The 16,307-nt window shown below is 38.0% G+C and overlaps 1 protein-coding gene across 5 annotated transcripts; it reads right to left on the bottom strand.

The window, feature by feature from the left end:
• Nucleotides 1-2,094: 2,094 nt before the first annotated feature.
• On the bottom strand, nt 2,095-15,810 carry PCDH18 (protocadherin 18). 5 transcript variants are annotated; one of them, XM_081229092.1, is made up of 5 exons: nt 12,868-15,810; nt 11,982-12,070; nt 11,728-11,891; nt 10,439-10,507; nt 3,979-3,994 (listed from the first exon to the last, which is right to left on the bottom strand). In XM_081229092.1, the coding sequence occupies exons 1-4, from the start codon at nt 15,352-15,354 to the stop codon at nt 10,479-10,481; spliced, it is 2,769 nt and encodes a 922-aa protein (XP_081085218.1). In that variant the 5' UTR covers nt 15,355-15,810; the 3' UTR covers nt 3,979-3,994; nt 10,439-10,478. The 5 variants fall into 5 exon arrangements, with proteins under 5 accessions (XP_081085214.1, XP_081085215.1, XP_081085216.1 ...); XM_081229091.1 differs by lacking the exon at nt 3,979-3,994 and adding an exon at nt 4,007-4,085; XM_081229088.1 differs by lacking the exon at nt 10,439-10,507 and having other exon boundaries at nt 2,095-4,085; nt 12,868-15,808.
• Between the last annotated feature and the right edge of the window lie 497 nt (nt 15,811-16,307).

The following is a 16,307-nucleotide window of genomic DNA, read 5'->3' on the forward strand; positions in this document are numbered from 1 at the left end:
TATTTCAAAAAAGTGACTTACTGCTTGTTCTAGAAACTAAACTGAATGAGATGAATGTTCAGTGGCCCAAATACCTAATTTATTAAGTTAAAATGTTATATAATCACATAGAAATGTTTCTAACATTCACAGTTAGAGACATCCTAACATATTAAAAATGATTACAATCAGTTTGGCATCTTACACTTTCACAATATATAGGCAGCTTATAAATATATGATAGCTTTGTTTTATGAATTTAACCTGCAATTAAGGAAGTCAACATGCTGGCTTTAAAAAAAAAATCCTGCATTTTTTTCCTTTTTAAAACTCAACACAAATCTTTAAGACTTTCATATGGTTTGACTTTAATTTTATATAGCAATATTTATTGCCTATTCAGTGTGTCCTTTTATCTTTGATACTGTGATGATGTTTAATCAAGATATATTGAATTGGAACAGAAACATCAAAACTTTTTGATAGTTCAGCAAATTGTCTGAATTGTCTTGGATCAGTTCTGTGAGTTCATGCAGGATTGCAGGTTGCTATGTCAGACAATCCATTTTTCACCCACACAACTAAATTTTATATAGATTCACTATTCTTTGAATTTTAATGTCAGTAATTCAAACTCAGTTTTGAATATTTTCTGACATTAGCTGGTATCAAATGGATGAAACAAGGAAGCTAAGCTGATTTTTACAAATGACACTTCTTCAGTGACTCCAATAAGACAGTAACTTACCTATCTTTTGCCTTAACAGTTATCTATTGGTAAGTGGTAAATTTGGTATATGTGTGACAGGAGGAACAAGAATTTAAATGCTTAACAAAGTTATAAGCCCCATCTGCCAAATACCAAGAAAGAAAGAAATGATAAATGAATAACCGTGTTAATATAGTAACTTATAAGAATCTGAAGAAAGCCAATTCTAATCATCCTATGAGCATTTAAAAGGAAGATTTGTTAAGCAACAGATTCAGTGTCAAATTACATTATTGGAAGATGATTCCCTTAACGGATGATTATCACTGAAGAACATTTAAGGGAATCCATTGGGGCCAAATAGAGAAAGGGATATCCTTGACTGAAGTGCTTTTTGGTTGTTTCAATCTGAGGAAGGGCATGGTATCAAAGAAGAGGAAATATAAATTTGATGAGAAGTTAGGTTGCTATCATGGCACCAGACACTCCAGCCTTTACTGAGATAATATTACCTGTGAAAAGAACAAGAGTGAAAAGTGAAAAGCTTGCCCTAATATCCCTGGGGCATGGGAAGTAAGAAGAAGAGCGGGGAGGGTGGAGGAACAAGGAGCCTGAGACACGGAATGCTTCCTGTCCAGACAATGTACAAAGGTCTTCTGTTTAATACAATATTGCATTTTATTTACTTTACATCATTCGAACATTGATTTCCAGCTTTGCTTCCTAAATTACTGTTGGTGCTTTAAATTAAGAACAGTGAAGTTATGAAAGTCTTTTTCTTAATGATAATATGTACTGAAAGGAAGTGAAGTTGAAAAGCGAAATGTATTTCAATGTGGTTAGCATTTGTGTGTGTAATCTACTGAAAAATAAACTGAAATCTCACTTATAATCCCTTCTACAAAGGAAAATGTGCCTTTTGAAAGACATAACACATCTATTTGATGTGGTACTCATTTGAGAATTAAAATATCTGAGTTTCCTCCATTTTAAGGTTATTTAACTTTCCTAGTATTTCATTTCCCTACTAGTAAACCAAAGAAGATAATATTTTCACCTCTTGGAAACATCGTAAGGGTACACTTTTTTTCCTGACACAACACAAAATATTTTGAGAAATAATTTGAGAAATGTTCAAGTGGTTACTATTGATGATTCCTTTTTCTTTACACTTCAAATGCATTTCAATTCTTTAATCTACTGGAAATATGGTAGACTGCTTTCATTTCCATTACAGATCTCAAGTTCATTCCTTTCCATTGTGGTTTTTCTTGTTTCCAAGCCAGCTGAATATCCCCTCTGTACTATTCAAAACCCAACTCTGAATTACCCTCTCATGAGGGGTATGCTTCATGCAAAACTTTTGAACATATATGTAGGAACAGGACTCTGATGTATGGACAGTTCTTTAGCTTTACTTCAATTTTCCTTTTATTTTCATTGACAGTAAAATTTTCTGGAGAGTACAATCAAGATAGTGTATTCATAGAAACAACATTAATAGAAGCTAGGTCATAAATGAGGACAGTCATAATAACAATGATCTCCCTTTCCAAGGCATTCCACACAGAGAGATAACAGCACAATAAATAAAGAATTTGCCATTTATCACACAACAAATAAAACAGAATTGCAATAACAAAAACTGTAATTTTATAAATGTTCTTATACTAAAAATAAAAGCAAAAATATGAGATCATGCACTAGAGACAAAAGCTAAGAGTGAAGAGTTACAGCAAAAAACATTACAAAAAATAAACATGTTCAAGTATTGTGAGAGGAGAGGGGAAGATTCAAATAGAAGAGTTTCAGGATAAATCAATTATATTTACTACCCTAGGAGGGACACCGACATAATTGTCTTTGTCCATTAATACTTTATGCTGTTAAAATACACACTGTTATCCATTTAAAAGACAGATTCCATTTCCTTGGGGCACCTCTCATATTACAAGGATGGAATAAAATTCATTGTTTACCTTGATTATAAATAGATGATAATACTTTAGGAGAAATATTCTCAAGAACAGGCCAGTGTGACGCCCTGGAATAGTAGGAGCCTGGGAGTGAGAAAACTGATTCTAGTCCTGTTTTTTAACATCATTGTCTGTGAAAGATACTTCCCAGTCCTGAAATAAAATTTCACCTCATGTTTCAATTTTACGGTAAGAGTTGAACTATCAGAACTAGCAGAGACCAGTAAAAATAATAACAACGATAATAATAAAAGAGTTAAACATTTTTCTTGATGCTTACTTTTTTAAAAAAGTTAAAGAAAAAAGAAGCTGGATCACTTAATGGAACTAAGAATTGAATAATGCTTTAAGAATTGAATAATGCTTTAGTGGGATTATTCCTCCAGCATAATAATTTCTTCCCCAACATAACTAATCTAAGCAGTGCCTTTATACTGTGTGATTGAATATTATATCAGATTTGAACAGTGGCTAGTTTCTACATGATTAGGAGACACACGTTTGTCATGGGAGTAAAAAAATAAAATTTGTCTGTTAAATTACACATAAATATAAGGTACAAATGTATTTTTAAAATACAGATTAAAATAATCACACTTGCATCGTGTACATACGAAAATACAGTATTTAATATTCAATATACACAGACACATTTATGATAAATGCAACTATGTGGCAATGCCAGTTCTTTCAGGGTTTTCGCTGTCCCCTGTTTCCACATATATGGAAACAAAAATGCTTTGCTATCATTTCCTAGCTCTGGCGGACATCTTGAAGCAGTTTGTTAATCTCAGCCACTAGCTCACTGGCATCCATGAGTTCATGTTTGCCATCACCGAGGTGGCTGAGCACATTGTCGAAATCATCCTCTTCATAATTTTCAGGGATCTCCTCCATGGCCGGCAACCATTTTGAAGAAGGCTGCACACTGGAATGAGTTCCAAGTGGGGGACCAGAGTTGGTGGTGGGGTTTTGAAAATGCGTACTGGCCGCCCAGGCCGCCACCCCTTGTGGGTAACCCACAGTCTTGGCTGACAAAGGTCCCTTCCGGCGTTCGAGAGAGTTGGATCGATCCATCTCACTACACTCAGAATAGGTGTCCAGGGAAGGGGGTAAGAGGCGCTGGAACACATTGCTCATTTCCGAGAGCAGAGAGGAGGTGCTGGTATCCCCAGAGTCCTCATCGTTTGGGGAGTCCTTCCCAAAAGTGGAAAAACTCTTCTTCTTCTCACCAGAGTCTACCGGCTGGGTGTCATCCTCAAGACTCGGATGCGGATGTTGCTGCTGGGGCTGTGCTGGGAATTCTTCCCCCGGAATGAACATGTTACTCCTATAATCAGAGGAAGGTGAGGGCAGAGGTGGCATCCAGCACTGGTCAGAGTGTCCCAGGACCCTGCACTCTTCCGTGCACAGCCTCATAGCTGCACTCAAGGAAAGCAGTGGGGATTTGTTATTATACTTCGTGTGACTCAAAATAATAGAAAAAAATATCATTTTACATTTTTTAAAACATAGAATAAGACAATTTTAAACTATGATATGATACTAACGCATTATTATACATATGAGGTGGACTACAATTACAACTTTGATTTGACTACTGGTTTTATGGACCTGGTATATATATATTTTTGTCTATCAGATAAGCAGAGGAGGGTTATGACTCATGTACTTCTTAGGGATACCATCTGCTACTCATGTAATGAGAAAATGGATTGACGACTTACTAATGAAGAAGTTTGGAAAAGAACTAAGGTGTGGGTGGTGAAATATTTGCTGAACATAAACTCTATAAAAGCCCAGAGTGGTAAGGGGAAATCCATAACTTTAGAATGCCACCAGATAAGCCTTGCATAATACCGTTGAGTTCCTTCCAGATATTGAGGTCTATCTGACCTACTTTACTTTTAATGGAGGCATTGAGAATATAATAAGCTATCAGGTAATTATACTTATCAATCTCTCTTAAAATTATTCTGGATTATTTATCGACTTGTTCCTTAAAACAGCAGTGCAAATTATCCTCAAATACCAGGCATCTGCAGTTACCCTGTTAAGAAGTCTTTTAGAGGTTTGAAATTCAAAGAGTTGGAAAAGTCATCAAAAGAAGAAGAATATGAAAAACCATTGGTTAGTTCTTCCAGATGTTGTGATGCGTTGTTGGAATGTGAGTGGTTACACTCATAGAAAATAATCGATGATATGAGAAAAGCAGAAAAATGAAGAGGGCAAAACTCTAAATTTGGCAAATGTGATAACTAAACTACAGAACAACCAAGAAATGTGAAGATGTAAAATATGCTCCACAAACCATCCATCTTTTTCAGTGACAGCTTAGGTCTCTTCAATATCATGATTTCATTTTAGAGCAAATGACAGAATTCAGAAAATACAAAGTAATTATCTTAGATTTGAATGAAAATTGGATTGATATCAGCCATACTTACATATTCAGAGCTAATTCTGTAGATCTGGCTGCTTAAGAAAGATTTCTCTTCCTCCCAAGTTATTGCTAAAAAATGGCTGACTCTTGAACAATGCCAAATCCCTGGTCAGGGGAAGCTAGTTGTCCAGTGTGCTTATTGTTGTACCCACAGCACCTGGGAAAGGTCTAAAGTGTCTGCATAGAGTAGGCATTCACTACATATTTTCTAATCATCAGGGAAATGCAAATCAAAAAGCACAATAAGAAATCACCTCAAACCAGTTTTATTACGGGATGGCTGTAATAAAACACAAACCAAAAAACCCAAACAATAACAAGTGAGGGGGGTGGTGAGGAAAACTTGAAACCCTTGTACACTGTTGTGGGGAATGTAAAATGGTGCAACCACTATGGAAAATAACATGGAGGTTACTCAAAAAATTAAAAAAGGGACCTACCATATGAGCCAGTAATCCCATCTTTGGATATTTATCCAAAAGAATTGAAATCAGGATCTCGAAGAGATATTAGCATTCTTCTGTTCACTACAGCACTGTTCACAATAACCAAGATGTGAAAACAACCTAAATGTCCACTGAATGTTTAATGGAAATGTAGTATATGCATACAATGGAATATTATTCCACCTTACAAAAGAAGAAAACTCTCTGATATGTGATAATGTGGATGAATCTTAGGACATTAAGCTTAGCGAAATAAGCTAGTCATAGGAGGACACATAACTGCATGATTCCCTGTATATGAGGCGTCTAAAATGGTCAAATTCGTAGAATCCAGGAGTGAAATGGTGGATAGCAGGGATTAGGGAGAGGGGGAAATGGGGAATTGCTGATTAACAGGCATACATTTTCAGTTAAGCAAGATTAAGTTCAAGAGCTCCACTGTACAACACTGTACCTACAGATAATGATACTGTAGTGTACAGTTAAAACTTTGTTAGCAGGGTATATCCCGTATTTAGTGTTCTTAGGCCTTAAAACAAAATTTTGGAAAAGATTTATGCACAAAAAAAGAGAAGTGAAGAATAAATGTTGCCTTTCAGAAAAGGAGAAGTAAAGGGCTTTGTTCAAATGTGTGGAAGTCACTGCTTTTCATCATTTGAGCCTTGAAGATAATTCTGTCCTTACACCTTATCCATTCTGGGCTTCAATTTTTAATAGAGAAGGGGTAAGTTGAGGGACAAAAATGAGAGCAAGAACTGTGAGAAGAAATGTCTGCTTGCTAGGAAGGCTAGAAATTCAAAGTAGGGAATATGCTGGATAGTGTGAATGCCAATCCCATGGGAATCACAATGGCATGAGAGAAAGACAGCAATATTGAGAATCCTTGTGTCATTTTGCTATGAAGAAGGGTTAAATTTAAATAAGCAAGAATAAAAAGATGTTTAGATGTGCTGACTTAATGCATTATTACTATTTGGAAATATTTACCAACTATCGTTGTGCATCATTTAAATGTGGACAAAACCGAAATGTGTTGAAAGTAACTGGAATTCCTTCATAACAGTGAGGTTTTCTAAGTGCCGAAATAACTATCAAAGTGGTAATGAATTTTTTTTTCCTAATTCCCTGAGTCTCTGAAAATGGAAAGGAGACCTGTCTATATTGTCTTACTCATATCCTTTTAGAAGGAAGGGGAATAGACCTCATGACACCTCTTCATTTGTTTTCTGGTCTCTAATTCTGTAGGAAGGACTCAATTGTTTGATTGGTTTTGTTTTGTTTTAATGTTTACTGACAGGGGGAAAAGGGAAAAATTACACAAGCTTCTAAGAATCCTGAGCATGATCAGCTTTCTAGAGAGCTGGACATAATGAAAATAACCATCAGTACCATCTGGGTGATTCAAACAAGAGTTCATATTAAAAATAAATTTGTTCATAGGAGTTTTTAGACAGGGAATGCTATTTTATAACTTCACAGTAAATAAATGGGGCTTTAGTAATAAAAAAATTAACATAAAATTTTAAAATTCAAAAAATATGAAAAATTGATGAATAAAGACTAATGGAGAGAAGGAGGGCCAAAATAATAGAGATGGAAGAGCAGTGACACAGAAGAGGGCATTTCTTAATTTCATTGATATTTTCAACCTTTTTCCTGAGACTCAACTGTTCGAAATCATCCTCAGTATACATGTAACTTAGTGCCACAGATGTTCCACACCGTATCCAATGAATCAGAACTTGTTGGCTAGTGGTGCAAGTGGCCAACCTTCCTGTCACTCCTTGAAAACTCTGTCAGGTGGTTAAATTTCCTCTGGAAAGGGAAAGTCATGGAGAAAGAGAGAACTCTTTTTTCCCACAGCATGATGGCCAATTTTGCCCCTGTGCTAGACTTTATAGGTAGGGCAGGAAGCAAGCATGGGACATAAGGAGAAAAACATATGCCTAACATCTATCAAGCCATTAGTCATTGAGTAATCAATCAATTATCTATTAAGAGCCTGCCATATGTCAAGTGCTATGATAGCTTCCTGCCCTCAAATGGCTTCTGGTATAAGAATAATCAAGTGTTACAAATGAAGTCATAAATGCCCAGTTCAAGTGCCAAACTATACGATGATGAGGGCATGTTAAAAAAAGAAAAAAAAATACTGTACAATGTCACTTATATGTGGAATCTAAAAAACTACAACAAACTAGTGAATATAACAAAAAAGAAGCAGACTCACGGATGTAGAGAACAAGCTAGTGGTTAACAGTGGAGAGGGAAGGGGGGAGGGGCAAGATAGGGGTAAGGGATTAAGCAGTACAAACTGTTAGGTATAAAATAAATAAGCTACAGGATATATTGTACAGCACAGGGAATATAGCCAATATTCTATAATAACTGTAAATGGAGTATAACCTTCCAAAATTATGAATCACTATATTGTACATCTATAACTTATACAATATTGTACAGCAACTCTACTTCAGTAAAAATAAAATTTTAAAAAAGAAAAGAAAAACGAGTAGAGGTGGATGCTGAAGTAGTTAAAGAAAGAGCAACTTGAAACAAACTTTGAGAGACGAATAGAAGACAAAGTGAAGAGAAGCCAGTTTTTCAAGTAGAAAGGTGACATGAGCAAAGGATTGGTGTATTACGTGAAGAGATGGCTCTGCCTATTGCAAAAGATACAAAAAAAAAAAAAAGAAAGTTAATAAGCTAGGAGTGGATTTCATTGGCCTTGGAATGCCAAGATAAATAGCTGAATTAGGTGTTGCCAGGCAACAAAAGTCAATTATTGCTTTTGAAACAAAAAGTATAAATTAAAATGTTCTGAAAAAGTTGTTCAAGCTGTATGAAAGAAAGATTTGGCAAAGAAAGAAGCTGCTGGAGAGTGAATATCAATTCATGTGCTGGTACAGAAAACCAGCCATGGAAGAAAGGCCGGAAGTAGGATACCAGCCATGAGAATGGTGAGGACATGTAATTAAAGACAAATGTTTGAATTAAGTAATCACAGATGACCCAATGATAAAAAAATGGAATGTGCCCAATCAAGGAGGAGTATCACAAGAACATCCTGGTGTAGCTAATACTTTGGGAAAAGCGAGATTTTGCAAGCGTATATGTAGTGTTGTGGTTCAAAGTTGACTGAGTAAGGAAGAAAGTATGTTGACAAACATGAGCTAACAGACAAAAATGCGTGCTGACTTTACTGCTCAGAATGCAGGATCCTCCTGTGGGAATTAATAGAATGAATGACCAGAAATGACCCTGTTTGGCAGGCAAAGCAACATAAGATAATCTATATTTGATCACAGTCTAATGCAGGAAAAACATTGTTGGAATAAGACACTGAAGTTCTAAAAATATTCATGCTTTAGAAAAACTGTGCTGATTTCTGTTAATGGCATTCAGATGTGGACTTACTTTTTTTTTTTTTTTTTTCTACTTGGGATATTTCCTGGGAATATAAAGTTTACAAATCACAAATTTTACACCCTAATGTGCCAGCAGAAGCTGCCAGGGTGAAGAATAAGCCAGAATATGGGTGATGTATCATCAGAATGATGGTCATAATTAAGGGATGGTTATCTTTGTACAGATATTTGATTATGCACATTTCTAATAGCCAACCATGCATAAAGCTTAAGATATTTTATGGATCATTGGTGATTTCCTGGTGCTCTATGCCTCTAGAATACTTTCTACAACACCCCACATAGAGACAGGTTGCTAGTCAGGCAGAAGTGTGTGTACTCTGATACAATCTATTGCAGTACGATGCCATACCCCAGCTCTCCCACCACACACCCAGATTAAGTATGATTGTGTAAACATGGAATTGTTTTGTAAAGAATTGTCTATATATTCACTGGTATTGGTGATAATATAAAGGTGAGCCTCTGACTTTGAAAAGAAATGTAACTTAGGAGGAGACTCAAGTTACTCACTAAATAAGACTCACTATTATCTAGAGTTTATCAATGTCTACCTGTTGTTTCCCAGATGTCTTTATTCTTTAACATTTATTTTAATCACTTTAATTCAAGCATTAGGTAACTCTCCTGCCATGTACATAGCTGGTGGTGGCAACTTTGAAAATATAGGATAGAGTGAAAGAGGCGTCGTGACCTTTTTTAAAAAATTAGACCATGATTAGCTATTGAATTATACAATTTCAGAATTATAAAAGGACTTTAGGTATAATTTAGGCTCAGAAATGGCAAGGTTATCTAAGTAGGAGCAGTTATTCTCCTTTTAACTATCCTGATAGAATTGTGTCAATGAGTCGACTTTCTACAATTGAAAAAATAACATATATAATGAGATAATTGATATTATACCCATGATGTTATGTTTTATGAAATAATGTAATTTGGGAAATCATCTTATTCAAAATTAGGGATCCATATTCAAATTTAGTGTTCTATCAGGATCACAGAATCATAGAAACTCAGCCCGCTCTTTCATTTCATGGGTAAGATAAAACTCTTCCTCTTTGAGCAAGTTGTCTTAGGCCATAGGTATTCCACTAGGTTTTCAAAGATTTCTCTTTAAATGGGTCTAGGGAGTCTATGCATTAAAAAAAGAAAAAGAAAAAGAGACCATGGGTGACTGTAAGTATCTCGGCTCTCAATGTACATTGATTGTAGCCCTTCCTGCCACTAGAAGTCCTTCCCATACATTCATCCTGCCAGAAATGCAGTATCTATTACGGCAATCGCATCATTAAATAAGCAGCATTTAATATGTTACAGACAGTAGTACCGTAAGACTTCAGAATGTAAGAACAAATATGACATTCAACATATTACAAAAAAATTAAAACCTGTTACTTTATATTATTCTTGATAGATTAGTGTTTAATGAGTAGAGGGATAGGTTCAAATCTCACCTCTATCATGTACAAATTGCTTGATTTTGGATACTTTTTTTTAACCTTTATAAGCTTCAGTTTTCAAATCTAAAAAAAAAATATGAACACTACTGTTATTACCGCCACCATTAATTCCTATGTCAAAGTGTTGCAAGAGGTTGTTCAGGTATAGAATTCCTCATGGGCCCAGAGTAAGTACTAGGGCGTCGCTGGTAACCACTGTTGCGACTGCTAGGACTAATATTAATACTGCTGCCGCTACTGCCGCCACTACTACTCCAGTTTACGACAGATAAGAGTTCCTGTGTACTGATTTCCACTGAATTTCTCTGGCTCTCTGAAGCTCTCCCATGTCTTTTTCCTAAATTCTCTTATTTATCTGTACTTAGACAACAGTTGTTCCATGGACTCAGCAAGGTAATATAGTTTTGTTCTGCCTTTCTTTCATTTATCACTTCACTTATTTATTTGTCAAGTGGCAGTTATTTGATCAACATTCCGTGGAATTTAGAAACATAAGTAGCCAAAGGAATATGTTCCTAAGGGTTGATATATTATTACAGTCTTTAGTAACAGGGTTGCTACAGTGATGCAGTCAGTATTTACTCTGCGGGATCTGAGAGTTTCTACTGCAGGATTAGAGAGAAGGGAGTCTAAGGAAGACATAGCTCGTAACTTAATAGGGTCTCCTCCATCTAGCTGTGTAGTTATAAATTCCCCTCTTGGACTTCTGTTCCTCTTCCATTTACGGTGGACACATAAAGTGAAAGGTGGCAAAATTATTCCATGCCTACCGCCTACAAAGATGCATTCTTTCTCCTATTTTTAGTGATTAAAGTGTACCATTCCCTGGTGTATTTTAATCTCTGATGATGCAGGTTGGTTCCCATCACAGGAAATGTGTCCTCCAAATTATAGTCCAGTTCACCACTAGGCACCAAAACAGGCTCTCTGAATAAAAACAACCACCCAGTAATTTTACAGAGTTGCTCAAGAGTGTCCTATGGCGGTAGTAGATGGGGTAGAGAGAGGAGGGGAGTGGGGTCGTTTTCTCTCCTCCTTTCCCCACTCCTTCCTTCTTGTCCTCTTAAGCTCTCCTGCTTATTCCCTTTCTCTACCAACTGTTTACTATGAATTTTAATTAAACAATTCAAAATTGTTTCAGTCTATGTTCACTGCTAATGGTGTGTGTATTACAGATACTTTAGTGCAAAGAACAAAGAAGAAATAAAAGCATGGGACAAATTGCTCACTTCACTGGTGTAGTCGATCTGAAAATAAGGATTTATCTATCACCACGCTCTTACCTGCTGGGATTCTTCCATCTGTAAGAAACAGGTCGCTGAATCCTTCGCCCAGCAACCTGTCTATTGGAGAATCTCGCCCCAAATCATAATCACTGTCTCCTGCTTCACTGTCACCACGGCCACTGTCTTTCAGGCTAAATTTGTCCATGTCTTGAAGGGCATATCTAGAATGAGAAATCAGAGAAAGTATAGTTTTTAGTCTTCAGCATTCGTGTTATCTGAGAATTAATAGGTAGCACAAGGGTAATTCATACCTATAGCTCCTGGAATATTTGTTTCCTCGAAAACTTGGCCTTGGTTGATATTGTCCCTGGTGAAGCATTGAAAGAAGCTGGGAGACCTGCTGGAAACCAAACAGACAGTACTGATTCCTGGAAACAAATTCCCCAATACTCAAAAGCTTGAAGCAAGCAAATACAGTTACTCACTATTTCATGCTAATTATCTAATTCTATCTTCTAATACTATCTCCATTTTAAAGATTTACATATGTTGGACTCTGAAGGACCACGTAGCCAGCCACCAAACAGAACTGAAATACATCCCAGAGAAATTTGGATGCTCTCATACAGCTGACATTCTCTTTTTGAAAGAGGACTCCCTTATAGAAAACTGATTGATTCCCTCTATCTTATAGTTCAGATTAAAGTGCTCAATTATAAAAATACATGGAAAATGCTGTCAAATACATTCTAACGCATGTAGTTAAAATAATGTCAGAAACATTTCAAAAGCTGAACAAATACACATGCACTGAGATGGGATTCTGGAGACCCCAGTTTTTTATTTTTCTTAGAGACCACAACTACTGAGAATAAAGCAAGGCTGTTTATTTCTAGCTTGAAGTATCATAATCTGAGGATAAGGGGACTCTAATTAGATAGTCCTTTGCTAGCTTCACATTTACTTTTCAATATTACACATGGTACATGCAAGTAAATTCTTTATGAAAAACTTAAGACAGTATGCAAAAGGTGTGTATACTTGCTATACCTACATAATGTAACTGGTATCCTATTTAATTTGCATATTGTTAGTATTGTCACTTAGTAATGGAAACGTTTAAGAACTAACACATACACAACTTCTGATCACTAACAGCTGACTTTGTCAGTGAATAGGTGGAGGGTATGATCTTACCTCAACAGCAGGGGTGGCATGGGTGAGTTCTAATGAGAAATTCTCTGGCACGTGGTTCGATGAGATTGTCACCAGACTGTTGAGGGACTGGTGACTGTTGTGACTCTGCCGGCTGCCCATTTGCCCTCTTTCTAAGGTAGGAGATGAAGAAGGAGACGGTCTGTGATGAGATCTGATGGGCAGAGTGCCATTTACGGTAGGCACCAATGTGATGTCCCCTTTGTGGATCTGCCTGGAGGGTCTTTTTGGGTGATGCTGGTAAGTTGATTCCGCTACCCTGCAGTTGTAGGATCTAGTGTCTTTCTTTTCTCGGTTACACCTAGTTGCAAACAGCACCATAATAACCAACAACACTGCACAAATTGCTCCTAAGGAAATAATTATAATCATGGAGACATCCAAGGATGCCTGGCTTACTGAGGTCATTGCTGTACTTGTCACTGACTCTGCATATTCAAAGATCATACATCTCAGAAGGACTTTGGTATGCAGCTGAGGATTGCCTTTGTCCTGGATGACAACTGAGAGCTCCCATTCTGTGTAGGGAACAGATTCCATGCTGACGTTGGTATGGATGTCACATGACCGTGGATCAATTACAAAGATATTCTCCTCATTACCTGCTACTATGGAGCAGCTGAGTTCAGCATTCACACCAGAGTCTCTGTCCATTGCCCTTATCCTTGTGACATGAAAGCCGCTTTCAGCCCCTTTGGGGATGGAGATTTCTGCGGTATTATTGCGCAGTGCTGGTCCTATAACCACAGGGATGTTGTCATTTTCATCAATGATGGTGAGCACAACTGTGGTATTGCTTACAAGTTGCTTTGGACTTCCACCATCTCTTGCTTCGACCACAAAAGTGATCTGACTCACTTCCTCATGATCAAAGATTCTGAGGGCATAGATGGCTCCATTAGATGGGTCAATGGTTACATATGTAGTTATGGAACTTCCCAGGATAAAACTCTCCAAAATGGTGTATGTAACTTGCCCGTTTTCTCCAAGATCAGGATCTGTGGCTGTAACAGTGGTGATATATGCCCCTGGCGAGTTATTCTCTGAGATTGCAAATTCGTATCGACTTCTCTGGAAGTGGGGTGGATTGTCATTTACATCATTGATTTGAACAGTAAAATGTTTTACTGTTGAGAGACTGGGTGTCCCCTTGTCCTCAGCGATGACAGTCAAACTGTATTCAGACCTCTTTTCTCTATCCAGCGTGGCATTTGTCAAGATTAAGTAATTGTTTTCATAAGTCTTCTGAAGTTTAAAGTGACCATGTCCGTGAAGCCTACAAACTATTTCTCCATTCAGCCCAGAATCCTTGTCCTGAACCCTGACCAAGGCAACAAATGTGTCAATAGGATCCCCTTCAAAAATATAAGATATTTCTTCCTTTCCAGGGGACATGAGGTTTATGTTAATTTCAGGTTTATTGTCATTAACATCCACAACCTTAATTATAATTTTGCAATGAGCTGGGATTGAATTTGGACCCAAATCCTGAGCCTGAACATCGATCTCATAGGATTTGGTGATTTCATAATCCACTTGCTTGAAAAGAGTCAAATGTCCTCTTTCTGAATCAATCTTAAAAGTCTCTATAATTTTGGGAGACACATGACTGCTGAAGGAATAGACAATTTTCCCATTAGCGCCCTCATCTGGATCAGTGGCATTCAGATCTAGCAGCAAAGTGCCAATGGGGGAGTTTTCTAAGAGCTGTATTATATAAGACTGCTGCTCAAAAGCAGGGCTGTTGTCATTAGAGTCTGAAATGCTGATTTTTAGTATGGATGAGCCAGACCTCTGAGGCACCCCCATGTCCGAGGCAGTGAGCTGAAGCTCATAGCTTGACTTCAGCTCCCGATCCAGCTCTCTAACCACTATGAGTTCTGCATACTTCGCTCCATCAGTCCTAGTCCGAACCTCGATATTAAAGAAATCATTGGCAGAGAGAGAGTATGTGTGGAGGGAATTTTCCCCAACATCCGGATCAAATGCACTGTCCAGAGGGATACGAGTCCCAACTGCTGCACTCTCTGATATCTCAATTGGTATGAGAGGTCTTGAAAACTGGGGAGAATTGTCATTAATATCCAGTACTTCAACTTCGATATGGAAAAGCTGCAGATGCTCAGTGGGTAGAGTGATCACATCAAACTCTATGGAACAGTTCAAGTTTTTCTGGCATAGTTGTTCGCGGTCAATTTTTGCCCCTATGCTGATTTCCCCGCTATCCTCGTTGACCACGAGTAGAGGAGAATTTCCCCTTTGCATGGCTCGAAAGCGAACGGTAGAAGGATTAGGTAGCTTAACTAAAACATCAGCCACATCCTCTGATAGTCTTGCAATTACCGATCCAACCCTCTGCTCCTCATAAATCCTGTATTTCAAATTCTTGCCCACTACATCGGAGTTGAAAGATACCACCAGGAGTGCAAAAACGAATCTAAAGTGCATCTTAGCATTCATTTGGTACATCGGTCAGTTTTATGAGATTCCTCTCACAGAGCAAGTTAAAACAGCATAGCAATTCCCTCAGCTTCCTTTGGCAACTTAAAGCTAGGCTACATTTGGTACTCGAAATTTGAAAGCGTCTCTTAATAACACAGCACAGCAATTAACAGCTCGCAAACTTTTGTTTTATACACACCGTGTCACGACTTCCAGATATTATCGGCATGGAGTCCAGTCCTTGCATTTGTGCGGCTGTTTGTTCTCTTGGCAGGCGAAAGAGTATCACGTCCGCGTTTTCCCCCTTGTGCAGTCGGTGTCCATCTATCGCAGGGCGCCGGCGGAGTCTGCAGTGGCTCTTTTCCCAGCGATTCTTTCTCCTTTTCTCCGCTCGGCTGCAGACCAAGCGCCCGTGATCGCTGACTCCAGTCTAAGATCTGTACAACTTCACTTCCACTCAGACAAAGCTCTCTTGCCCCGCGTGCGTTGAATCGCTTCCAGCCAATCAGCGTGCTTCCAAATCAGAAGCCGCTGGAGTCCGCAAAGCGAAGGCAGGGCGGACGGGTGGGAGAGGGAGAGAGACGGAGCGAGACGGAGGAGGAGGGTCCGAGAGGCTCCCTCCCTCCACCCCTCCCCTCCCCTGCCCCCCTCCGTCCCCCGCGTTCACTTTCTCTGAGCGTGCCACGACAAAGGAGAGACAAATTACAGAAGACAAACTTTAAATCAACTTCTGGTCGCCTTTATTTATATGGCATTTTAAATTGGCCTGTTTTTCTTAATTGCCCTTTCTTCTTCCACAAACATGCAATCATCTTGCTTTTCATAGTCCTTAAGTACTGGTTTAACTTAAAATACCTCTAAGTGCATTTTGTTGGTGGAGGAATTTAATAAAATGTGAAAACTTGCTTCTAATTATGCTTCTCAGCCCACCTCCTTCCCCTCCCCCTCTGTAAATACTTGGGGCTTTCTCCTTCTGTGAG

Source organism: Mesoplodon bidens (assembly GCF_964165515.1).
Source record: "Mesoplodon bidens genome assembly, chromosome: 1".
Classification (NCBI taxonomy): domain Eukaryota; kingdom Metazoa; phylum Chordata; class Mammalia; order Artiodactyla; family Ziphiidae; genus Mesoplodon; species Mesoplodon bidens.